The sequence below is a fragment of the Piliocolobus tephrosceles genome, chromosome 1 (assembly GCF_002776525.5).
Source record: "Piliocolobus tephrosceles isolate RC106 chromosome 1, ASM277652v3, whole genome shotgun sequence".
Taxonomy (NCBI): Eukaryota; Metazoa; Chordata; class Mammalia; order Primates; family Cercopithecidae; genus Piliocolobus; species Piliocolobus tephrosceles.
In genome coordinates, this window is record NC_045434.1 from 78648898 (window position 1) to 78676477 (window position 27580).

General features: G+C 40.6%; 1 protein-coding gene across 2 annotated transcripts in view; it reads right to left on the reverse strand.

Moving 5' to 3' along the window:
- Positions 1 to 7747: 7747 nt before the first annotated feature.
- DUSP10 (dual specificity phosphatase 10) overlaps positions 7748 to 27580 on the reverse strand; it is a 41676-nt gene continuing 21843 nt past the window's right edge. For both annotated transcript variants that reach the window (XM_023203699.2, XM_023203700.2), the window contains exons 3-4: positions 12236 to 12607; positions 7748 to 9033 (exon numbers count right to left, since the gene is read on the reverse strand). In XM_023203699.2, the coding sequence (XP_023059467.1) occupies positions 8768 to 9033; positions 12236 to 12607 (638 nt within the window). In that variant the 3' untranslated portion in view covers positions 7748 to 8767. The remainder of the gene's footprint in view (positions 9034 to 12235; positions 12608 to 27580) is intronic.

A 27580-nucleotide genomic window follows, 5' to 3' on the forward strand; every position in this document is an offset into this window, starting at 1 on the left:
TTCATTTAATATATAGAATTTGGCAGAAGTGATCCAGAACTTCAGAATTTAAGTGATTCAGAAGACTTACAACTCTCATCCATGCCTTTTGGAATATGTATTCTTGGAAACTAGCTGCCATGTCTTCAGGAAGCCCAAACATACCTATGGAGAGGTCCATGTGGAAAGGATCCAAGGTGTCCAGTAGATAACCCTGGATGAGTTCCAAGTCAACTATAAGAAGCACTTACCAGTCATTTGAGCAAGCTATCTTGGAAGTAGGTTCTCCAGCCCCAGCAAGCCTTCCCAGATGACATTTCTTATCTGCATGAGTTTATCAGAGATGAACTGTCCCTATTGAACCTGCCTAAAACAGATTAGTGAACAAAACAATTATTGTTTTAAGTCCCTAAGTTGTGTAGTAGTGTATTATGCAGCAATAAGCAACGTGCCAAAATAGTAAACAAAAGGAATACTGAATTCTTAAAGGAGTATGAAGATTAATTAGAGCCACCAATAGGAACTGAAACAAAATGCAAGGATGGTGATTCCTACTAAATTCCCCATTTATTTTGCTGATTTGTCCCATGCAGAACACAGATGAATTTTGAAGAATGACAGTGAATTTTTAATATCTCATTCAGATGTTGGCTCTAATTGCGGCTGTTGTTCCAAATGTAGTTTCATTGATGGAACAAATCAATAGGGGTCCTGGCACCTGGTCAGGAGCCATTGCGCTGGTAAATGCTTATTTCTCCATACCTGTTAATAAAGTCCAGAAATTAGCAAATTCTAGCTCATGGGCCAAATTCTGACTACTGGATTTTTATAAATAAAGTTTTATTAGAACACAGTTACATTCATCTATTTACATATTAGGTATGGCTGCTCTTGTGCTACAACAGCAGATTTCAGTAATTATGGCAGAGACCATCTGTCCTCCAAATTCTAAAATATTTATTTGCTAGCTTTTTACAGAAAATGTTTGCTAACCTCTGGTAAATACCATCTGAAGCAATTTGCTTCCAGCCAACAGGGTTAGTGATATGCCTCCACTGTCCTACTTCAGGGCTCTTTCAACTTTACAGCCCTGTGTTATAATCTAGTCCACAGGGACCTTAATTGTCTACCCATTCCATCAGATAACATGCAGGCACATTATATTAATGATATTATATCATGATTACTGTACCTGGTAAATAGGATGAAGTAACTAGTTCTAGATATGATGTTAAGATACTTGCATACCAGAGAGTGATAAATTCCACAAAATTCAGTTTATATCCAACTGAATGTTATTGAAATTTGTGGTGATCTACTTGTTTCGAGCATACCAAGATATTCCTTTCATGAACATGATGACAAGTTGCTATATCTGACCTCTCCTACTACTAAGAAAGAGGGATAATGTCTAATGGGCCTTTGTGGATTTTGAAGAGAATATATATTTCATTGGGCATGCTACTATAATCCATTTACCAAGTAAGATGTAAGGTCATTAGTTCTGTGTGGGGTCCAGAACAAGAAAAGCCTCTACAGTAGTTCAAGGCTGCCATGCAAACTGGTCTTACATCTACATCCAGTAGATTCTATGGTGCTAAAAATGTCTCTGTTAGGCAGGAATCCTGAATGAAGTCATTAATCTGATAGATGAATCATAGAGCAGACATTTAGAATTCTGGAGTAAAACTATAACAACTTCTTCAGAAAAATTCTTCTTTTAATTCAGAAATTCCTCTTTTCTCTTCAAAATTCTTCTTTAGAATACCAGTTTGAAACTGGAAGTTTGATCATGGGCCATCAAATTATAATGCAACCTGAACTGCCCATGATGAACTAAGAGTTGTTGATCCATCAATCCTCTAAGTTGTGCATGAATGATAGCATTCAGTGATCAAATGGAAGTAGGATATATGAGATCAAGCACAAGTACATTGAATAAGCAAGTGACCCAGTTACTCATGGTGTCTATTTGTGCAACAGCAGCTTCAGAATCTTACACCCATGGCCTCATGGGAAGCACTCAGTGACCAGTGGACTGAAAAATATTTGGCCTTGTTTACAGACATTTTTGCATGATATTCTGGTATCATCCAAAACCAAATGACTACATCACTGTGGCCTTATACTAGTGGTGTAGGGAAGAAAAATTTTCCCAGTAAGAACTTCCAGCAGTGTACCTAATTGCTCATTTTGCCTCAATGGAAAGATAGCTGGAGGTATAAATCTACATTGCTTCATGGGCAGTAGCTAACAGTTTAGATGGATAATAAGGGACTTAGAAGAAACATGACTGGAAAGTTAGTGACAGGAAAATTTGGAGAAGAGGTAAATGGATAGACCTTCCTAAATGGGCCCATATGAATGCTCATCAAAGCTCAACCTCAGCTTGTAAGAATTTTAATAATGGACAAGAGGACACATTCTGCAGACGTCTATCAGATTTTTCTTTCCAGTTTCTTCTGTTCTTGACCAATGAGCTCATGAACAAAATAGCCATGATGGTAGACATGGAGGGTATGCATGAATTCGGCACATGAACTTCTACTCACAAGGCCTGAAATGGCAGTATTTTGTTCTTGCTCCATAGAAACTTACTCTTCATAGGGATTTGTCTTCCCTACCTGTAATACCTTTGCCAAAATCAGTATCTGTGGACTTGAAGAATTCTTACGTCTTATTTCCCTTCATGTTATTCCATGATGCTTTGCTTTTGACCAAGCAACTTACTTTACAGCAAATGAAGAATAACAGACTCATGCTTATGGAATTCATTAGTCTTAACTTGTTATCCATCACTCTAAAGCAATAGATAGGTGGAATTCTTCTTTTAACTATTTACTGTGCTAGATGAATGGAAACACTTTGCAGGGCTAGGATAATGTCCTGAAAGATGCAGTAAATTCTCTAAATGATCAATCAAGGCGTGTTGCTGTTTCTCTCTTATCCAGATTTCATAGATCCAGGAATCAAGGGAGAAAAATGGAAAGGACTTCTCTTACTATTACCCATAGTGATCCACAGCAAAATTTATTCTTTCTATTCTCAACTTTAGACTCTGCTGGTCTAGAAGTTCTGGTCCCCAAGGGAGAGATGCTTCTATTAGGATATACAGCAATGATTCCATTAAGATGGAAGTTGATACTCCCTGCTGCCGACTTTGGGCTCCTCACGCTAAAGAATCAACAAACAAAATAGGTTATTGGTGCATTGGCTGGGATGACTGGGGAAATTGGATTACTATTAGACTATAGAAGTAAGAAAAAGTGTGCCTGGAATTCAAGATATCTTATACTCTCAAGTCTTGTAATTACTTTTGTTGCTGTAATGAACAAAGTAAGTGGAAAATAACCCAATGCAGGCTCAATTACAAAAGCTTGGATCCCTCAAAAATGAAAATTGACATCACCCCAGGCAAGAAACCATGACTAGGTGATGTGCTTGCTGAGAACACAAGTATATGGAATGGGTAGTGAAAGAAGGACGTTATAAATACCAGCTATGACCACAAGATCAGTTATAGAAATGAGGATGATAAGAATTATGAATACTTATCTTTTGATAGAAATATATTTGGTTGTATATTAACCAATTCTTTTTTCTCCCCCATCTACCATCTAATATAAAATGGGGTAATAATAGTCTTTGTATTAGTTCCCTAGGGCTGCTATAACAAAGTACCACAAATTGGGTGGCTTAAAACAACAGAAATTTAATTTACGGCAGTCCGTATGCGAAAAGTCCTAAATCAAGGTGACAGTGGGGTCACTTCCTTTTTAGAGGCTCTGAGGGATAATCTGTCCAATGAGTCTCTTGTAGGCTCTGACGGTTGCTGGTAATCTTTGGTGTTCCTTTGTGCAATCTCTGCCTCCATTGTTACATGACATTCTTTGTCTCTGTATTCAAATTCCCCTCCTCTTATAAGTACACCAGTCACTGAATTAGAGTCCACCTTAATCCAATATGACCTCTTCTTGATTATATCTGCAAAGACCCTATTTCCAAATAAGATCATCTTTACAAGGTCCAGGGGTTACTACTTCAACATGGCTTTTTGACAGACACAATGAAACCCATAATATCCTTGTATCTCAGTATATTTATATGACATGACATCAAAGGGAAAGTGGATCTCGGCTAAAAAAGGACTGAATATAATTCCAAAATGGACAAAGCAACCTATGAGGCTATGTATCCTTTTTTTTTTTTTTTTTTTTTTTTTGGCATTGTCTCACTCAATAGCCCAGGCTGGTGCCATGGTGCCATCTCGGCTCACTGCAACCTCTGCCTCCTGGGTTCAAGAGTAGCTGGGATTACAGGCATGTAACACTATGCCTGGCTAATTTTTGTACTTTTGGTAGAGACAGGTTTCACCATGTTGGCCAGAATGGTCTCGAACTCCTGACCTCAAGTCATCCACCCACCTCAGCCTCCTAAAGTGTTGGGATTACTGGTGTGAGCCACCGCGCCCGGTTCATCTTTTAAGTGTGTTTTCATCTGTAGAACTGAGAGTTGCATCATACTAGATAGAAGCATCATTTTGCTAATGTCTTCATTTGGAAGTTATATTTAGTTAAGAGAAGTGGACATGGATGCCAAGTTGGCAAGGGATGGATTTTGGTAGCATTCTACAGTATCAACTTAGCTAAATCAGGAGCTATATTTTCCAGAATTTCCTCTCCTGATTCACACTGAGTTAAGGTTAGCCTTAAGGGAAATTTGCATGAGGTTGGAAAAGCAGAACTGAAGCAGCAAGCATTTGAAGGGAGCACCAAACTCTATGATGGCAAAGCACACATTTTCCCTGATGTGGTGACTCACCTGGACTTAGCGCAGCAGCCGTAGTTGAAGCTCCCAAAGCTCTGTCTTCAGCTTTGCCAAGTCCTATGCTAGGAACATGTTCAGCTCCATGGCAGAGGGCACTAGATCCCTCCGGAAGTCACCCCCATTGAGGTTGGTAAAAGGCTGATGTGGGTTCCAGTTTTTCCTCCTAATTCCAATTCTTCTTTGTTCTCCTCTACTTCATGCCCAGCTTTTGTTACTGATGGCTGTGCTGACCCGGAGAGTTCAGACCATTATCAGACAGATGCAACAGACTCCCATTGACTTATTCAACAGATCTCACACTTGCCTGAGGTCTAATCCCTGGAATAGACCCCTCATTCTATGTCACTGTTTCTGCTTCTTATTAAACCCTGATACATGTACCTTCTATCAACACTGACAAAGGTTGTCACGAAGGAAGAAATCAGAAACCATGGAAAGCACTGATGTTCATATTCCACCACCTCAAAAAGGTGGGAAGTCTTCTACAGATAGGTGTGATTTGGGGCACTTCTGAATTATGACCCATCCTTCTGGGTGCCAGTGCTAAATAGTCATTTTCTACCACCCTTCATCTGACCTCCATCCATATGCCACAACTGTCTCCAATCAGAGCTTGAAACCAAACAGCAACCTATATTTCCTGAGATTGCATGTTTCATGTTTGGGGGAAAAAGCATAAAATAAAATGTGTTGTGGCCTATTTACAAGAGCCTGTCCCCAAATAAGGTGAAGGCCATCATTGATTGGTCTCTATTTAACTTGGCTCATTGGACTTCTTACCATCAGAATATCTAGCTGAGCAATTTATTAGCATTCTATCTTAGTCAGCTTCTGGAGTGTCATTCCGGTCCTAGTTCTTTACTCTGACACAGGTTTTTTTCTTTTCATTTTAGCCTCCCATTTTCTCCTGTTTCTCATATTACAAAAGGCCATCTTTCCCCTTTACTGCCAGCATGTGATTGTGGGGCTGTGCACGTTTCTTCTTGCATATTTCCCCTTGTACATGTTTTTTGTCAGCTTCCTTACCCTAGCTCCCATGATGCCTTTCCTTATCCAGAAGAAACTGGCACAAACTCTTTCAAGAAATGAAAACTCCCTATCCTGGTTCACATGCATTGATTAGAAAAGTATTAACTATTGAAATAAATGTAATATATAAAGCTGAAGCTGCTTTGTTCAATCTAAGATAACAATGCTTGCTGTATTTTTTAAAATTAATTGCAGATTCATTCTACTAAGTAATTAGATTCATTTAGTATAAAACAACCCTTGCTGGATTCTGAGAATGGTTCATGCATTGGTCAGGGACTTGGCTTTCTTGGGGAGACATAATTATTTCCTAGGGCAGCCCGATACCTCCCAGACAGCTAGTGAGGCCCAACAACCTGTGGAGTCTGGTTTCTAGAGCTATGGCTTGGTTAATCTGTATTATTTTCATGAAGTGGTTAACATTCCTTGTGAAGAAATGGAGACTAAGTTACTCACAGCAGATTAGTAGAAAAGTCCTGAGTCCCTCTCAGAATCCTCGGTATTCTGGTTGGCAGGATTACTGTTTGCCCCAGGATAGGCTTTTCTCTCAAAATCATAAATTTCCAAAAACATAAATCATTTCACTGTCGATAAAGATGAGAAATTGTATTGATTTTTCTGTTTTGTTAGAAAAAAGAGAGAGGGAAAGAGGGAAAGTGGGAAAGTGGGAAAGGGAAGGGAAGGGAGAGGGAAGGGAAGAGGGATGGAAGAAAAGAGGGAAGGAGGGAGGGGAACAAAGAAAAAGCAGAAGGAAAGAAGGAAGGGAGAGAGGGAGGCAATATACCTTACATGCTATCAGAAATTTAATATTTAGACTTAAAATAACAAAGAAAAGTCTGATAAATTACCATGTACTTTAAATCACTAATTATATATCAACCTGACTCCTTAAACCAAGGAAGTTGTTAGCCTGAAGAGTAGAAAGCACAGAGATTTACTTTTCACCTGATTAATACTTTGTATTAAAATAATCCAAAACAGCTGTTAATTCCTGTTAAATTCAGTCTCCACTTTTCTATAAAAGAAAAATTTAAATTATTTTTGGTAGAAAAGCTATTTTTTTAATGTCAAAAATATTTCCTTGTAACATTTTCAAGCCAACATACACAAAATTATTTATGTCAAATATTGTCACATAGAATCCAACATGCCAGATTCTTCAACTCTTTTATTCACCCCAGGCAAATTTCAGTTTGCCATAAATCTTCCTTATGGCCAAGTCCTACTAGACTTTTAATTAAACATTGAAAATATTTGCATTGTATTTTTCCCATACTCTCAACCCTCCAACAGTGAATTGGGAACCCAGCTATGCATTAACCCAGAGTTATAAGGAAGCTGTACATAGGTATGGAGCTGAGTTTCAGTTTGCTGGGAAGAGTAGGCAATAGAAATTTGCTGCAATGCATTCCACGGTTAACGTCACCAAAGATGTCAAGTGAGCAAGTGACAATGGGGCGGTTGTAGGGGGAGGGGGAGAGGAACAGCAAGATCCCTAAGTGGAAGATTGTCCTAAGTTTTGATCAAATACCCACTAGGGAGATCACTGAATTCTCACCAATCAATCTGGCAGTGATTTGGTCACCAAGGCGCAAAGGCAGATGGGATCCCCTTAAGTTCACTTTATGCAAGGCTTCCCCAGTGCAAAAGGAATTATATTTGCAGGAGAGGATGACAGCATTGTGAGAATAGAAGGGATAGTGACTGGGCAGATCAATACTGGAGCTGTTTCACTTCCTTGCTAATTCTGTTTCACAGTAAGAAAACTGGATACGTTTCCTTCCTCATCTCTCTTTCCCTATATAAAAACCTGTGTTTTATTTCAACTTTGTTATATATGCAAATTACCAGAGCTAAGAAAGGCTTGAACCTGAGTTAAGGTAAAAGAGGGGGGAAAAAGACACATCCCAAACCAGTTTCATTTATGTAATGAAAATAAATTTTTACACAATCAACAGAAACACACCAAGATTTTTTTTGCGAAAAATATTTTTAAATAAATTTTTCTTTTTTTCTTACATTCTGATATACATATGTAACAAGGTTTATGGCACTGTAACCAGAATCAAATCAGAAAAAAAAAAAAAAAAAAAAAAAGGTAAAAGGTGGGAAGGAAAGCAATTGATATATTGTTGAATTCCTTTCTATCTCCAAGCTGGCAAATTTGCACTATTTGTCTACCATTCAGCTGCCAGCTCTAACTTGTTTGCACACTTAAAACATCATATTATTGCACAAGAAGCCAGTGAAGGCATATGGTATAATGGTCAATTCCTCACTATTTCAAAAAAAGTCTCTTAAACCCAGAGAAGGAAAAAAAAAAAAAAAAAAAAAAAATCCAGAGCATGAAACACACAAAATCAAAGGTATCCTTTGTCTCTTTAAAGAATGCCTGAAGGATTCTTAGACTACTTAAGCTGCCCTGATCTTCTCTTTGCACCAGTGAGCACAACAGGGCTTGGTTTGGTTGGGTTTTTGCTTTCTATGTGGACAGCCCAGGTGGGTCCCAGGCCTTGGTGATTCAATGCCTTTTCTATTTACTTTTGGTTCTTTTTAATTGGTTTAAAGTGTGTAGTATCTTCGGTCTATGAACCTGCACAGACTATTTAGTCATAAACTCTACAAATAGCTTAAAAGGATAAGGGGGACAAACAAGTTGTATTATATTTTTATTGTTGGCTTTAAAAAATTACTTCTTTAACCTCCTTAATTTGTCAGTTTGTGGGAGGTGAATCTCAATGGCGTCAAAAGTTATAGTCTTCTCACACTTGTTAAAAATAAAGTGTTGAAACAAGTTTGTTTCCATTCACAAACTTTACTCCCAACTAAGAAAAAAAAGAAGAAGAAGAAGAAGAAAAAAAAAACCAGAATCCATCCTCCTTCCTCATTGTCTCCTAATGGAGAGCAGCAATCCTTTCCATCCAGACCATTGTCACACAACCGTCTCCACGCCCATCAGCTTTGGTGTAAGGATTCTGGGTGTCACACCGTTGTTTAGGTCTTCCTCGAATTCTAGCAACTGCCCCATGAAGTTAAGGTTTGGGGAGATAATTGGTCGTTTGCCTTTGACAAATTTATAAGCATCAGTCATGGTCATCCGAGTGTGCTTCATCAAGTAAGCGATGACGATGGTGGCAGAGCGGGACACCCCAGCCTGGCAGTGGATGAGAAGCCCCTTCCCACACTGGTGAGCTTCCTCTGAAAAAAGGGAGAAAGACAAGAGATGAAGGGCAGACGGAAGGGAGAAGCACAGAGAGAGAAACTTTTATCTAAATTTTGCAATGCCTTATTTTGTAGAGAAATAATGAATTAAAACTGTTTTAAAGCCAAGTATAATCTACTAGTTCATTATATATATTTATGTCACAACTTCCAGAACTGGCTAAAGTTGATAGCAGCATGAACAAGAAGCTATACATCTACATTTAAAGAGAGGGAACAGTTTGCTTCATAGGTGACAGTGGCCTGAAGCCAGACCTATAACACAGTTAACTTTCACGCTGAACAAGCTATTGATTAAGTCAACTCTAACAGTCATTGAGGAACATCACACACCGGGGCCTATCATGGGGAGGGGGGAGGGGGGAGGGATTGCATTGGGGAGTTATACCTGATATAAATGATGAACTGATGGGTGCTGATGAGTTGATGGGTGCAGCACACCAACATGGCACAAGTATACATATGTAACAAACCTGCACGTTATGCACATGTACCCTAGAACTTAAAATATAATATACAAAAGAAAAGATAAAAAAGTCATTGAACCTCTCTCTTAAATGTCTTGTTCTCTTATTTTCTGGAATACTACTACTGAAAAAAAAAAAAAGAATAAAGGAGAGAGGGAGGGGAAAAACTATACCAACACATGAAAATATACACTTACACATATATGTATATGTATGTGTATGTGTGTATGTGTGTATATATATGTTATACATATATGTAACATATACATATATGTACAACAACTCTCTCACTTGTAATAGAGAAAAAACACTTTCTTTATTCTATAGAATTGCTCTGTACAGGAACGGGCATTAAATGGATAAGAGTTTTAGTCTTACTAAACCCTGATTAAGGTTAAAGGAATAAAGCTAAACTAGAAACATGCTATGTTCAGCTTCTCCCCAGAAAATCCAGTTGTTGCAAAGTTAACTAAAGGCCAGTAGTATACAGGCCCAGGGCGTCACCTCTCAAGCGTTCAACCCCATTTGCATCCACGTATGACATTCCAATGTGGCAATAATGAAGAAGATGGAGGAATCCCAGCAATGGCTCAAAATCCAGAGCAATTGAAAGAGGAAGACTTGCTAAGTTTTCGGATATATTAAAAGCTCAGGACAATAGCATGTGGGCACTGCCTGAACAGATTCTTAACGACATTTCTAGACTCTAACGCATCCCTAAGCAAGCTTCCTTGAAGGAACACCAATTAGATAAACAGGTAGGGAAGCAGAAGGAGTAGAGAGAATAGCGATTTCACCTAAACTACATCTACTGGCTAGCCACCAGTAGACCAAGAAAAAAAAAAAAACCTGACGTAAATTTTCATCTTAAAAGTTTACAGATGAGGTTTACATCTCATAGTCAACAGTATTTCAAGACAAGTAAGCATCTCTCTTTTTCAACCTTTTCCCTTCAGCACACAGTATTTAGCTCCAGGTCAAGACCAGAAAACATGGTGGTGAGAGAATGAGCTTCCAAGTGCCTGGCTGGACCACCGGTTCCACTACACACACTTGATTCAGGAATAAATAAACTGGCATAAACACTAAACTTAGATGCTGCTTAATTTATATTAGACTCTCAGTGAAAGCTATTATGTTTATAAAACCTGCTGTGTTTTTCCTAATGCAAGACTGTAAGATTTCAGTTTATCCAATAATATAATGATGAAAATAAAATTGTGCCTATGCAGGTTGTGATTTGGAGTTGTTCTTCAGGCTGAATGCTATTTGTTATTGGTCTTATTTTCCTTTAAAAAAATAAATAAATAAATAAAGGCAGGTAAGCCTGAGTAATCTATAAGGAATGTGAGAGCTTTGGTTGAAATCCTCTTAGAACAAGTATATCTTACCCTAGTCATTGAATAGAATACAATTTCCTAACTTCCTCCAACTGGAATTAAGTCAGATGGAATCTCAGTCATAACATCATGTATCAACCAGAAGTTCCTCATCTGCTTGTTGAGAAATTGTTCTTCCTCAGAGTTCCAGGTTTGGCTCAGAATTTATTAATAAAGAATCTGCAGTATCTCTGCATCCTCAGTGTTGCCAGTTGGGAATTACTTAATAGGGCATCATAAATACCACCTTAGTGTGTTGTGAAAAGGCTTAGGCTTGGGTCAAAAACCCTGGATTCTGGCCCCTTCTTGGACACTAGAATTCTTATGACCTTGGAGAAGTCACTTTCCTTCTCTAAGTTCAGTGATCACCCTGAATTTCCTTTCAGACTCAATATTCCATGGTCCTGTGCTGACGGCATAATTAGCAAGGAAAACAGCTTGGCAAAATGGCCGCAGGTGTCAACACTACAGCAAATCCACCAGACCCCAGTGGCTGTTAAACCTAAGGCTGTTTTTTTCCTCTGGCAAGGGAACACTCCGCTCCACTTAACTGTATTGTTCCTGGAATAACGACCTGCTGTAATATTTAGGAAAAGTACTAGACCACTCCTTTACGGTGATAAAAGTTGAAGTTACTTAAATGATATTTTGAGTCTTCTAGCAGTTTGGGGCTATAGAAGTTGCAAAAATTAGGATTAGGATTAAGCTGATAGTTGCTTCCTTCTGGGGATTAAAGCCTGCTGTTGCTAAAACTTCCTCCTTGGGAACTACTCTGTCTACACAACCTGATCTTTCCTAGTTCAATGAGTTTGGGGCAGACCGTCAAAGGAAAGCTAGTACCATCTCCTCTTACGCTGGATGAATAAGGATTAGTAGGGTGACCGGAAGGCATGGGTGTGTTTGGAAGGGGTGTCATGTTCACTAGATGTTGCTTCCAAGGTGCTGAAGGGCGCTAGTAGATCCCGCAGCAGTAGCACCAGCTCTGACCTCCAATTTCTTACTTTCCATCCATTTTTCTGGTTATAGAGCATATAAATGCTATCTCCTACCACTATTTCACTGAGAACTTGAGGGATGAGGATTTCTAGTTGAACGGATCCCAACAAATTCAATTACTGCCCCTTTATATCCATCCTGATGGCTTGGATACACTCGACAGGCTACGACTTAGGAGAATGCTTAGGCTGTTTCAGTTAGCAGAGCCCTTCGAAACTCCAGGGCAGCTTTTTTTTTTTTTTGCAACACAGGAATAAACCTTGAACTTGATATCAAAGCAAGAGCCGGAGGGAAAAGGAAGGCAGAGGATGAAAATTCCCTATGGGAGACAGTTACCAATGAACTCAAAAGCCTCTTCAAAGTACTGCCGCAGGTTCTGCTTGTTGCTGTCAGTGGCCGGCAGCCGCTTGTAGTTGAACAGGCCTTTCTCATAGTGGTAGAGGGGAAGATGAGTGGTGACATTGATGACGTAGCCGATGTTCAGCTGCTGCATGGTGTCCAGGTCCTGAGCATCCTGCTCATTGCCAAGGAACAGGAAGGGCAAGATGGGGGTGAGCTCAGCGTTCTCGATGTCAGGGGTGGTGGGGATAGGCTGAGGTAGCAAGCTCGAGGCCGCGGATGCGCCGCCCCCCACCTCCCGGCACTCTTGGAGCTGGAGGGAGTTGTCACAGAGGTTTTCATGGTTCTGCTTAAAACTACTAAGTCCACCTGGAACACAAACACAGAAGGTGAGAGTGACTGAGATTTCAGAGCTGGCAGAAAATGCCACCTCCCCATTAGAATGAGTTTGCATTGTAGCTCAAGTATATTTTAAATACATACATAAATATGTATTTAAACAAAATAAAAATAAAACAAAAAATAAAAGTCCATTTAGAGACCCAAGACAAGCTTTGGGGAGTATCACTGCATGAAGCACTTTGGAAATGTGCTCTTTCTACAAATGAGGGCATGTTCCCCTAGAAAGAGTTCCACGCAGCATCAGGCAATTTCCTCAGCTGCAAATGTGACCTGCCTCAAAGAGCCATATGCTCAGTGGCCTACATAGAACCCTGCGCTTTGGGAGCCAAGAAAGGCACAGATGACCTCCTCGGGTGGAATCTCAGCACCACAGGAGCACGTCTTGCACCCTTCATAGCTCACCTCACCCAGAGGGCCAAGTTTGCTCCCAACACAGTAGAGTGGTTACAAGCAGGAACGTTGGAAGAGACAGATTACCTTGATTATACTCTGGGTACCATCATTTCCTGACACTATGACTTAAGTTCATTTACCCCGTGCTTCAGTTCCACCATCTGTAAGCTGAGGGTGATGGCGTCTCCCTTTGAGTGCAACTGTGAGCCTCAGATAAATGAGTATGTGTAAAATACTTAACACATCTCCTGGCACACAGTAGAGCTCAGCAAGTAGTCACTATTTTAATTTATATTATTTATATGATTGCCCACAGGTGAAATCAGCAGAGAAGTACTTGGAAAGACAAACCAGGGTGGGGTGGGATGGATTGCTCTTATAATCTTTTTTCATATTCTCCATGTAGGTCCCTGACATTTGTCAACCCTGACTTTCAGTAGAACAGAACGTGAGAGCAGCGCTGTTGCTTACTCCTCGACTTTCCAAAGCTTGTGGGCACATAAACCCATCAAGAAACCTCTTGTGGATGTGTGAATGCATACTTTTGAGCTTACGGCTCTGCTCTGCCTCCCAAGAGTTATGGGTCTAGCATAAAAAGCTTATAAACTGTACTTGTTTCTCCATTTTTAAAATGCAAACCTTCCCCTGAACAAGTGCAATCTCATTGTGGGAATGGATCTTAGGGAAATCATCTAACCAAAGATAGTTAGCTAGATACATGGAGATGGTCACTACAATATTATCTGTTTTACATATATTTAAAAAAGGCCACGTAAAACACAAAAACAAATTAAAAGAAAAAAAAAAAGTTACTACATTCATTCCATGGAGTATTATGTGGCCTTTAAAAGAGTAGTTGCAAGAAGGATGTGAAAATAAATAAAATATTTTGGTTTAATATTAAATTTTTAAAAAGCTAAGTAAAAACATTCAACAAAAGCTGAAGGACTGTACAAAAAATGAACAATCGTTTAAGTTAGAGAATTTATGGAACACAGTTTATTGTTTAAATTTTCTGCTAATATTTTTACACACAACGATGTGCACAGATAAACCCAAAGGATTATTACAAAGCTCAAAATACATAATATATATGTAAGTGCTATAAAATCTGGATTGACATTATTAGTGCCAACTGAGCTCTAATTCTAATCAAACAGAACTAGATACACTCTGGCTTTCCCTTTGAAAAGAAGGGGAAGTAGAAAACTCCTATTAGCTGAAAGCCACCAGAACACAACATCTACCCTCAAAGACAGATGGCTTGTGGCTGTCTTGATAGTTCCAGGAGATAAGGCAGAAAACCCAAAGCATGAACAAGAGACGGTTATGTTGCAATAAGGACAGGAAGTCTATCTGTCCACTAGTCTCTGAGCCTAGCATATGTTCTTCTCCATTTTAAGTCTCATCTTTGACAAACCACAGCGGGAAACTCCAGACCATAACCCAGACCGAGTCTCATGACTTTTCATAACCAATGGAGCCGGAGCTGGCTGCGTAAAAGAGAGAAATCATATTCTCCTTAAGGTATGGTTATGATCCAAAGAAAACTCAAAGGGCAATACTATGTTCACTTTACTCATCGAAAGTAAAAAGTCAAAACCTACCTCAGCTTTTTGAAAAGAAAAACAAGAGCTGTATACAAATTTCAGCTGATTTCTAGAATTAACCTCTGCCCTTACATAAGATAGTTTATTCTGCTAGGCAATTATGATAATAAACTTTGAACCTGAAGAGATAATTCTGAAGTAGAAAGAAAGAAAATATTGAAAATAACTTCACCAGTGAAGACTTAAAAAATAAATAAGATAAAAACTACCCATTGTCATCATCACAGCCTCCACAAAAGGGATTCTGAAGAGTTAAATTCTGCTCAGCTTTGCCTCCACAGAAACCCAAATTCCACACAGATTCTGTGATGGGAACCTAATTCACTTTTTTCTTCAAAGAAGGCAGTTGTTACATTTTTCCATATAAGATGAGAGGAAAGAACAACAAAACAAATTCAAAAGAAGTCTCTAAAAGCAGGGGAAAAACCTCTCTGTTCTTATTTAGGGTACTCAAGCTGTAATTTTTCTTAAAAGCAGCTAGTTTAAAAAAAAAAAAAAAAAAAAAAAAAAACCAACACATGCTAGGAAACCCCACACACAGAAAAAAAGCAGCGTCCAGCTTTTTAAAATTCTGCCTCTACACCTCCTTTCTCAATGACATCAGCTGGAGGCTCCCCACCTGCCCAGTTGCCATAGCAGTTACACAAAGACATACAATGACATCAGTTGGCATGATATCAGCTCTTTGAGTGCAAACAATACAAGAAGAACTACTTTGTTTAAGGCCTTTGGTGCAACTGTGTTCTGGGGAGCCAATGATGTAATGCTAACAGGTGGCATGGGCCTTCCATTTGCCTAATGGGGGGAAAAAACCGGGGGCAGTAGGGGGAGGAGGGAATTTGAGACAGACATGCAGAATGCTCCAAATCACAGAGCATGCTTATGTGCAAAAGTATGTGTGTATTGTATGTTTAAGCCATGTAGGAACTCTGTTCATATAATATTTGGAGGTGGGAGGGGTGGAGAGAAAAAGGAGATATTACGATTTAAACATATAAGGTAAACAAGGAAATTCTCCTTGAGGGGTCTGAAGAAATAGTCTCCTGTTCAACTGCCAGTATGCTAATCAACTTGGGCATCAGTTCTCCATAAGGCTTATGCACAGCTACGTATTGCAGTTAAAACTCTCTCTGTGGACGGTGCTTAAAGTAAAACAAACCAGTGGAAGCTCACAGTGGTGGCTTTTTCCAGAGAAGTCTGCAGGAAGGATTGTTTTCTTCTCTTGGGGAAGGGTTGAAATTGAAAGCTGGAGGGGAGGGGCAAGAGTAAAGCTAATCTGGTTTTTCTTTTCCAGTTACTTTCCCCCGACCCTACCCCATCAAATATCACCAGAGGCCAAAGTGACCGATCACTTAATGAGGAACCTTGATGATGTTATATTTATTACTATTTAAGAATATTAGAACATGATAATTAACAAACAAAGCAGAAACAGTGTAGTATGGAGGTTAAGAGCAAAGGTCAGAGACAAACACACCTAGCTGCAGTTATGATTCTGCCTCCTAGCAGCTGTGAGATCCTGTGCAGGTCAGGTTCCCTCATTAAGCCTCAGTTTACCAATCTATTAAGTGGATGTAATGTCATCTACCCAACAGGGTCATAGTTCAGGAAGGCTATGTAAAGGTTTTGATACACGACCAGGTATTCGATAAAGAACGTCTTATTACCCCCGATATTATCACCTTTGTCATAAATTCCAACTGATCTATGCAAACGTCTAGTCCATGAGAGCCCTCTGTGCGGTGCAGTCATTCAGCGCAGGGGTACTGAGGCTGGACTTACTGGGTTTGAATCCCCAGCACAGCCAAACACTAGCTATGAGACCCTGGGCAGGTTTCTCACCTGTCTATTCCTCTGTTTCCCTGTATACAAAATAGGGATAATAACAGTACCTACCTCACTGTACTGTTGTAATGATTAAAGTGGTTAATACAGTACTTTAAAACGATGTCCAGCACACTGTAAGTGCTTTTTCTTTCCATCACTTTGGGAAACTACCATTTTAAAGTTCTAAAAAAAAAAAAAAAAATCTGCTTGCTATAAAGACTCTATATAAGTAAGCTAATGTTCCTAAGTTTTTACTTTTAAATGTTGATTTAACAAAAAAGAATTAGGAACCAAGGTATCTGAGCAGTTTGAAAGTCTGCATAACATCCTTTTAACATAAAGAAAGCAGCAGCTCCCTATTTTTCCTAAACAAATATATCTGATTTTACTTTGTTGGTGCTAGCTTTCCTAACAAAGACTATGTCTTTGCATTTTTGGTTTTTCCACAGGACTGGATTTTGAAAATAAAACTGTTCTTCCCTCTTTCTTCCCTTCCTCTAATTTCTACCAAGGTGGCTAACTTCTCTATGTGCACAAGAGCCTGCAGTTATTAGTGCAAACATATTGTAGCCATGAGCAACAATGCTGGGGTGGGGTGAGGCAGGGCGGGGTGGGGTGAGGCAGGGCAGGGTGGGGGTGGGCAGCAAACATTTTCAAAGCTTATCTCAAAAGTAGGTTCTCTGCCAAAATGAGTATGGTCAGTACATTGATTCTAAATGGCAGCAACAAAGAATATCTAGCATCCCTAAAGAACTGTATGTGGAAATACTGCCTGCCAGTTTCTGCTAACACACGGTCAGTTCAGTGACAGTCCTACTGAAGCAATGGATTCTAGTTTTAGTGGGAAACTTCTCTTTATAGATGCATTTCAGCTCCTGTTGCTGTTTTGGCTACTGCAGTCCTGGAAACAGAAGAGTCCTCTGTAATGTGATTCAGAAGCAATGCACGAGGTGGTGAGTTAAAGAAACCACATCCAAATGCAGAATCTATAAGCAAGAGATTTTTATATTCTAAAGGTGGACAGCACTTTTTGGTCTTACGCTAAGCTAGAAAGTGAGTTGTTTCCAGAAATTTAAGGAACACTCTCACTGAAGGTCAGCAAACAGAAGTAATGTCCAAAGACCAGGGCGAGGGGTGTAGGCTCACATTGGACTCTTCCACAGTTGGCTATAAAGCATACTGATCACCTCTCTCTGTTGCCTAGTTTTTCTTACTGAGTAACTAGTCTTTTAAAGTAAAACGGTACCTTGATGATAGCAGTTAAGATCATAGACTGGAGCCAGACTGCTTGAGTTAAAAATTCTGACTCCTATCACTTACCTTGTAACCTTGAGCAAGTTATTGATGTCTCTGCATTTCAGTTTACATATCTGTAACTTGTATATAATATCTATCTCACAGAGTTCTCAATATGGATACAATGCTACATGAGAGTGAGGTGTTTTATGGTAAGTGGGAGAGACATTGGTGTAAGTTGGATGCTATTTTGTTTATACCAACAACAGATGGATGCTATGATATAGTCCATGGAAACAGTAGAACATCAGAGCCACTCAAGATTCTATAAGCACAAGAATCTTGTGGAAGAACAAAGCCTGGATGAACCGGAGCTGATGTCAGGCTGCCAAGGCTGAAATCTTCTTCAAAGACAGGGTCAGAGTCACTTCATAAGTTTCAGGGCAGAATATCACCTAACAGGAGAAACATGTGGCGGCAGGCTGGGGGTGGGGGGGAGGTGGCGAGGGGGCGCGGTACCAGCTCCATCCACAAAGATTATTTCTACTTCTTGTTTTCTATGAAATGTTCTTTATACTCCATAGATGTGATTGGGTATTTTAGAGTAGGAATTGGGTATTTTACAGTAGGGTATTTTCAAGTTCACTTGAAAATCATTGCTACTGTAAAATACCCAAGGCAGTGTTACTTAAATTTTCTTATGATCTTGTCCCCAGGGAACTTGTATTTCTTTCCCAAGAAGAGTGAAGGGAGGCCCTATCAAACACAGGCAGAGAGAGTTGAATGGGAGTGTTGTCTCACTAGGTGTAAGGTATGAAACAAGAGATAAAGAAGTGTTTCTCTTACTCACGGGAAGAGAGAGATTTAGGAGGCTATGAGTCAGAGAGAAGTCTTCTTATGATCACGTCATTTGACTGCTTCCCTCAAACCAGTGTTGTCTGGCTTACATGTGAAATGCCTTATGTGTGAAAAGACATAAACAAGGAGGTATCACAAGCTTAAAATACACACACATATATACATAAAACTTCAGATATATGCATACAACATACTGGGATCTTGAATCCCATTGAGTATCCATCCACATTATTTGGCTTGCTGTATTATTAAGTCTTTTAGGAAGATATATCTAAAAATATTTTAGTCCCTCCATTCAGGGGTTTTTTCCTGTGTGAAGGAAGCACAGTTATCTACAGATATATCTTAAAAGCCAGCTCTAGAAAAGACAGTGGATGATATACAAAGCATCAAAAAAAAAAAAAAAAAAAGAGCTTTGCCTTAGATTTAGAATAGTGGGTCTACCACATGCCAAGTGTGTGACTTTTTGAAAGCTATTGAAGTCTTCTGGTCTATCTTTCCCTAACTATAAAATAGGATACTACTACTTAGGTCTGTCATAATGATTCAATGATTTTGTGTGTACAATAGCCATCCTGGTATTTTAAGAAGGCATTCAAACCCTGCAGCTATTTGAATGATTATCAAATGGAGCAGCAAAGCTAACTAGCACTGGAGATAGTCAGATGCAGGAAGATGACCAGAGACTACAGTGGTCAATGTCAGTGTTGCTAGAGATGAACTTCTGATGCTGGGACAGTTGCTTCAGAGCAGTGGGGAAAAGGAGACCATCCTGCAGAGGCAAACCCATACAAGGGCATCACCAGATAGAGAGAACAAAGCAGGAGCCATGGGGACAGCCCACTGTGGCTCTGCTCTGCTAAAAGTGTACTTAGTGTTGTTAGCCTAGTCTACACTCCATCATTGCTGGAGGAAGTGGCATGCAGAAGGGGGGTTGGGGCTGGTGGTTAGTGTGGTCGCCCTTGAAAACCTCATTATATTTAGTTCTTTATGTCTATGATTTTTAGAAGACTTGAAAAAAAAAAAAAAAAAAGACATTTTTTTAGGCGTATCAAATAGCCAAAAATACATTTCTGGTATATTTTCTAAAAATATATGTATATTTCTAGAAATTTTAGAAATGGACATATAGAAAAGTTATCACACACACAACTTTTTCATACCTCAATTTCCTCAATAAGTTGAGATGTTTACAGTTTTTCTCAGTCATTCTATAAAAACTCAGTTTCAACAACTTATTATATGTATACATGCAGCCTCACTCTACAACTATAACTGCATTATTAATACATATTCTTTTAAAATATACTTTTCTGTGTATTTCCAAATTAAGAGTTTTAATAGAATTTAGGTTATTAGAGAGCAAGACTAGTCTTCTTTAAATCCCTTTGTACACAGGAATTACCCCCAAGTCACATGAAGACAGGTGACTGCTGTTATGTTAGATACCAACAGGAGCTATAGGGAAAGAGGTATTGAGATAGGTGGTCAATTTCTTTTTGGAAATAATTTACAAAACCTTAACAATAAAGAGATCTTCCTGCTGTTTTTCTAGTGATACATGATAGGCTGAAATCACTTCCAGAATAGCCCTCCCAAAACAACCTTCCAATAATAAAAGTTGTTCATTTTTACTTAGTTCATCTAACCAAGTAGTATTTAGTAATGTTTTAAGAGAAAAAAAAATTCTGAAAAGTTGATACCAGAATTTGCCTGAATTTTGAGTTAACAACAGTCTTTTCTTTGGATTGTCTGGACAAAACAGCATAATACAGAATACTGATGCTTCCATGAAATAGACATTGCTTCTGTTGTTGCCGTATAATAACTTTGGTATCATAGTGAAACAGGAGTTAAGAAGAAATTACTTAGGCAGATAGTGAGGGTAAAGAAGTCCTAAAGTTTTCCTTTTAATGAAGAGCAGCCCCAAATCATTTTCTAACAAAGAGTAGCCTGTAAAGTCGAGCTGCAGACACAGACAAGCAAACTGGTAGCTTGCACGGGTGGATGCCAGCGGGAAAGAATTACCTGGGACTAGACATGTTCAAAATGGAGGCTCCATCTTCCCTTCTCTGCCAGCCACATGTAAGGTAAGGAGCAGACAAGATGGCGCCAGGCAAGGGGAGAGTTCATTTGCATAATAAGTTTAGGGTGGGGTGACCACCCTCCCCAGAGTGCTGTGTAAACCTCACACCTGGTCAAACCAATCTGTGAGCCCTACATAAATCAGACACCGCCTCCACAAGCCAGACTATAAAATCTGGTTCATCCACCACCAGCCGGCGTTTTTCCTCTGGGAAGTCCCCTCTCTCTCACTAAAGAGCGAGCTGTCTTCCTTTCTCTTTCTTTTGCCTATTAAGCCTCTGCTCCTAAATTCCAGTGTGTCCATGTCCTAAATTTTCTTGGTGTGAGACAACGAACCCCAGTTATTTAACGCACACAAGGTAACCACTTCAACAGTTACTGTTGTTTCTCTCAGAACATGTCCCCTCCCTCCCACCCCAACATTAAAAAATCCAGCATTCCAGAAATAAGCTAATACTTGATGATGACACTTACCAAGAACTAAAACAGTCACTTTTGCTCCTTCCTAATCTTTGTATAATTAGCAATGTGCTTTCTTCTCGATTTTTTGTTCCATATACTTCTACTTTTTCCAGTCATTAACTTGTTTATTGGAGGGGTCTTGTGTTTTTTTTTTTTTTTTTTTTTTTTTCGAATATACTGTTCCCTTCCTTTTTTGAAAAAAACCTTTGCCATGCCCTCAAAATTCTTGCCCACATATTTACCTCAAAAAAGTGAACTGAGTCAGAAACATCCAATGATTTAGGAATTGTGATTTATGAAAATTGAAAATAAAGTTTAATTGGAGGCCTTCCAAGAAATGCTGACCCTGGAAAGTTTTTGTCAGAGCTTTAAATATTCCCCTCTGCTCCCACCACCCTCCCCTCCTGGCTCAGAAGTTGCCTCAGGACAGAATTGGTATAGAAAAGAGCTGGGGATTATATTTCCGCAGGCTGGAGTAGCTCAGTCCACACAGAAAAGTCAGCCTCTGGTTCCTACGCCCTGAAGGGAGGTACACTTCTCTTGCCCCCCTCCCACCATTTCGATTTTAAGGCTTTAGTGAATAACCAATGTTTGAGCTACCACAAGTTTAATTTGTGTGTATTTGAATAACACAGGCAGATTGTTTTGAGAGGATACCTCCAAGTATGTAAATACAGCCTGTTTCTTTAAATCTGTTACCTCATTTATTTACATTAGAACAGAAAGCACTGCCAGAAGCAACAGCTGATGACAGTCATGTAATTTTCCACAAAGACAACAATTAAACAGCTTTGTGTTATTTTAATGAGCAGATGACTTTTATGTGAGCCAGATTTGAACTGTTAAGATCTCAAGAGTTCCCAGAACCAGGAACCCCCTCAGGTTTTGCAGAAGTCAGTGAGACTCGAAGAGTCTGGTTTCTTCCCCACCAGGGCCTTGGGTTTGGTCTCTATCTCTATCCCTCTTGCCCACTTCTCCTCTCTTCTCTCCCTCACCTCTTCTCCCAGGCTCTTGCTCCTCTACCCTGATCCCTCCTCCCTCCCCTCCTCTCTGCGTCTTCTCCCTCCCTGTCCCTGCCATCTCCCCTCTTCTACCCTTCTCTCCCTCTCCCTCCACCTTCTCTGTCTCTCATAAATCCATCAGCAGTAGATGGGAAGAAAACATGAAAGAGAGACATTCTACCTGGAATACATTTTGATGCTTGAATTTCAAACGAATCCACAGAATATTTGTTAGACCTATTTTTAAAAAGTCAAAGGTGGGCTGGGAAGAGTGATTGAGCACTCATTCCTGCCAGCCAAACACACAGTAAGGCTCTGCTAGTGCAGAGAATACCATCTTTAACTCACCCTCCCCATTCTGTCTCACAAAGGTTTCCGTAAGAACCATCTGAAGACACTGTGTGGGCATGGTTGACTTCAAGTCAGTCCCTCTGCCAGAGGGGCAGGGAAGTGCCTTCTGCTTTCCCTTAAGCCTAGTCTGGAATGGAAGGGTCAGAACAGATGTTTCTGGTGGATCCAGTTGTCCACTCCATCCACACACCCTCCTCCCAGCCTGTGTAGTCTCATTTTTTTTTTTTTTTTTAACCAGGATTTTATCTACTTCTATTGAGCTCCATTCTCACTGACAAAAATGCCAACTAAAGAAAATAAGAGTAAGTATTTTTGCTTTCCAGGAAAGGGTTCTGGGCTTCAATCAAGTGAATGGCTAAGAAGGGTACCTATCAAGATCCAGTCTGGGGGTGAGGGGTCAGGGGCTGACAGAAAGACAGCCAAGTTCCAGCCCCCATGTTCCTGAAAACTTGCAAGTTCAGTTTTCTTTCTGGTTTCTCTAACTGTACATGTCTAAACTTTACCTATGTTAGCACAGACCAACCAGTTCCCAGGGAGAAAGACACACCATAAACACTCATATCAAGTCTGGGATTTGTTAACAGACATGCCAGTTACATTAACACATTTTTCACTGTTATAATCTCTTGTATTTAAGATCAAACCCTCCCCAAACATTCTGGGAGTTGAGGAGGTAAGTGACATGCTGCAGAGGCCCCTTCCCCGCCCCTCCCCACTCCCTCAGGAGGAGACAGATGAAAATCATAAACACAGATTCCAGAAGGCAGTCACAAATTAGGGTAAGTCATAATGGAAGCTGCTCTCCAGTTCCTGGGTGCTATGAGAAGGGACTAATAAGATTGGGGTTCACGGACAGCCTCTCTGAGGTATGAGAGGAGACGGAATCCAGGAGAACAGAGGGAGAGGGAACACCACACTGGGAAAGGCAGAGAACTCAGGGGGTCTCTGAGTGACTCAAGGGAGCCAAATGTGGGGAGGCACAATGACTGGGCAAGAGGTGGGCGGGGAGAAGGGCTAGGAGAGGGGGAGGTAGGGAGGCAGGGACCCTCCTCACAGGGCCTCTTAGGCAGGTTTTATTCTGAGTTCAGTGGGAAGCTGGTGAGTGTTCCAAAGTCCACAACAGGTGATCAATATGTGTTTGAAAAGAAAAGAGGGGGGGAGGGGCAAAGAGAGAGAGAGAGAGAACGCACTGATTTACCAAATGGTGCAACTTACCTACACTCCAAATCCTGGGCAAAATTCATACCCTTTCCTTTTCTGAATGCATTTTTTGTGGCCGCTATGGACCGACTGTATCTCTCTTCCCCACATTCAAACACACACAAATTCGTATGCTGAAGCCCTAATCCCCAGTGTGAGGTCGTGAGGGTAGGGCTCCTGTGATGGGAGTAGTGCCTTTATAAGAAGAGACAACACAGAGCTTGCTGTCTCTCTCTCTGCCTTGTGAGGGCACAGCAAGAAGACAGCTGTCTGCAAGCCAAGAAGAAAGCCTTCACCAGAACCCAGCCATGCTGGCACTCCAATCTTGAACTTGCAGCCTCTAGAACTGTAAGAAAATAACTTTCTGTTGTTTAAGCTATCCAGTCTATGGCATTTGGTTAAAGCAGCCCAAATGAATATAGTTCCACTTGTAATTCCCAGTGTAGCTTACTTTTAGAAATATAATGTGTAGGCCGGGCGCAGTGGCTCAAGCCTGTAATCCCAGCACTTTGGGAGGCCGAGACGGGCGGATCACGAGGTCAGGAGATCGAGACCATCCTGGCTAACACGGTGAAACCCCGTCTCTACTAAAAAATACAAAAAACTAGCCGGGCAAGGTGGCGGTGCCTGTAGTCCCAGCTACTCGGGAGGCTGAGGCAGGAGAATGGCGGGAACCTGGGAGGCGGAGCTTGCAGTGAGCTGAGATCCGGCCACTGCACTCCAGCCTGGGCGACAGAGCAAGACTCCGTCTCCAAAAAAAAAAAAAAAAAAAAAAAAAAAGATAATGTGTAATACTTACTTTTGAAGAACCACACCAAAACTTGTGGGCTGCCTGAGAACAAAGCCCCTGAGAGCCAGCCCAACTTGGTATCATACCTTAAAGCCGAGCCAGAAATGGTCCAAGGTCAGAATGGGGGTGGCAGCGTGGTGGGGGTGGGGGCTGCAGGGGGTGGGGGTGTGCTGAAAGGACCAGCATGCCTATAAAAGGCAAGCCTAGTAAGCCTTGCAGAACCTTAGTTCCATGAACCAGCTGCATGCATGCACAGAAGCCCACTCCTCTCCCAAAGACACTTCCCTCCTCATTAGATATACCCCCTTCCAGATCAGCACTGGCACATGACCTCCATGTGGCATCCTTCCGGGCAGAAGAATATTTTAGCTGGAGACATTCTGTGTACTGCGCGGGCTACTCTGTACCATGTTAGGGCTCCACCTTTTTTGCTCACTGGTCTCAAACTTAATACTGGTTAATCCATCAAGACAGATTAAAGGAGGGGGAAAAATCCATGAGATCATCCTGGGAGGCTGCAGAGAGAGGAATGTTAACAGGAGGAGAGTGCTATAAAACACAAAGCCATATTTCTCTCAAGAGCTCAACCAGATATTCTGCATTATTGTTTCTCTAAAGAGAGGGAAAACGTTCTTGCCTTTCAGTGCAGAAGTTTAAATAATGAAGCACTGCTAAACAAACAAACAGAAGAAAGCCCAGTAAAGCTATTGATTAAACAAGCCCACTGTACAAAAGGAAAACTGTTGCTCAACCATCCACCCCGAGGACCAACATGTATCCTAGACCCCAAATTAAACACATCACAGCTTCACAGCAAAAGTATGTTTCCCAATGGGATTTAAGTAAAGTCCAATTAAATAAATCTTCAGAAATGTCACGCACGAGCCTCACAGGAGAGCATATTTCTACTGTGAAACATTTCCATTGGAAGTTGCATTCACAAAAGGTCCCCTAGACACATCCGTGACAGGAGGGGTGGGAGAAAGCAGGAAGCTAGCAAAGTTACAAAACTGAAGCCTGGATAGGGCTCCATTGCTAAAATCATGTATGGGAGTGCCCAGCCAAAAATGCTGCATCTGAGTTTGCTTTGAATGAAACCCCCATGTCCAACAAACAGCATTTATAACTGTGTATTTCAGTAGGATCTGGAGGTCAAGGAGTTGTGGCTTAGGGAATTCAGGAAGTGGTAGGGGAAAGGATCAAATGTCAGTATCGAAATTTGAATTGTTTTCCTGAACCCATGTTTTCACTTCACAAAAAACATAGCAACAACTTCCTCAAGTCACTGAGCTGGATTCTATATTTGGCGAATATAATGAGCAAGGTTGAGTACTAAAGGATCAACTTCCAGAAAGAAAAGGCATGGGCTGTCCTTAAACATAGATTCAGCCATATCCAATGATCACACCATACCATGAGGGCTGAGCTTCGACAGGTCCACCCGAAGGAAGGTGAGGTCTCCATGCACTAAGAGAGATACAAAGTTACACTGGGTTTAAAAAAAAAAAAAAAGGCTAGCATGTCCTTGCCTGGGTGACCACCTTCTGAGATTAGGGGCAAAACAAAACAATTAAAAACACTGCTTGTCTCTGAGGAGGTGGGCTGGAATTGCATATTGTCAATGTGGACTTGAGGCTAAGTGGAGGATCAGCCAAGTAATGGTCAGTTCAACCTGGGGCATGTGTAATGAGGCGCTGACCTGGGATGCACCCCATATCTGGCACCATCAGACTTTCGACCATTTCTCCTGAAGCCATGTCTAACTTTGCGCAGGGTAACAGAAGCCCTGACCGCAAGGACTCAGAGGGCAGACCTTCCTTCTACACTAAAGAGACACTGGGTTCTAGCTCTATGACCTCTTTTGCCACCCCTATAACAATCAGGACTTAGGGTAATCTTTAAGTTTTTCCCAACTCTGGTGTTCTATAACTTCAGTATAGCCTTGATATATATGATATGATATGGTATGATATGACATGAACAAACAATGGCAAGAACAAAATCAGCTGCCAGAGGGTGTGTAAAGTCTGGGTGCTCTGCTTCCCACTTCCAGGCCTTTGCATTTGCTGTTCCCTCTTCCGGGAACTCCCTTCCTATAGATCCTCACTGTGACAGTGTGATATGAAAAAATATATATTTGATCTCTGCCCCTAGTTCCTGTAGCATAGCTTCTAAAACTCTTGGAATCTCTGAAGTTATGAGTGTTTTTTGAATGCCAATGAGATGACTAGTGGCTGGGGGCCCCTAAATAGCTCCAGGAAGGGAGCTGGTCACCAGAAAGAAAACAGCTTAATTAAAGGGTTGGGACATTCAGCCCCATCCCCCAAACCTCCAGGGAGGAGACAGAGACTGAAGGTTGAGTTGACCACCAATGACCAATGATGTCATTAATCTTGCCTATGTAATGAAGCCTCCATAAACCCCATCTATCTTCTTCATCTGACTATCCATCTATATTCTTTGTAATATCTTTTATAATAAATGTGTAAACACATTTCCCTGAGTTCTGTGAACTGTCCTAGAAAATTAATGGGACCCAGGGAGGGGGCTGCAGAAAGACTGACTTATAACCAGTGTTGGGAAGGTGAGGTAATCTTGTAGGACTGAGCCCTCAACCTGTGGGGTCTGAGGCTAACACCAGGTAGAGTCAAAATTAAGTTGTAAGACATTCTGCTGGTGTCTGCTGGAGAACTGCTCCGTGTGTAGGGGAGAAAAATCCACAGAGGTGTTCTGAAAGTATGGTAGGAGAAAAATTTTTTTTCTTTAGACTCACATAGGTGATTCAGACCTCAGACCAGATGTGTTCTCAGAAAAGTCTTCCCTGACATTCAATTTACAGCCACCCTTCCAAATCTTTTTCATATCATGAAGTTTTTAAGAGTTTCATTGTCTTCAGAACACTTATCACTATCTGAAGTTACCTATTTATTTCTTCCCTGTTTATTGTTCTTATTAAAATGTGGACCCCAAGAAAGTCAAGATGTTCTTTGTCTTAGAGGAAATAGAGTATAATGGTTTGGTGCACTAGGGCCAGATGTCTCCACAACTTTCCAGTATGATCTTGACAAAGCTGTTTAACCTCTTTGTACCCTGAAATGGAGCTAATAATAGTACTAACAGGCAACAA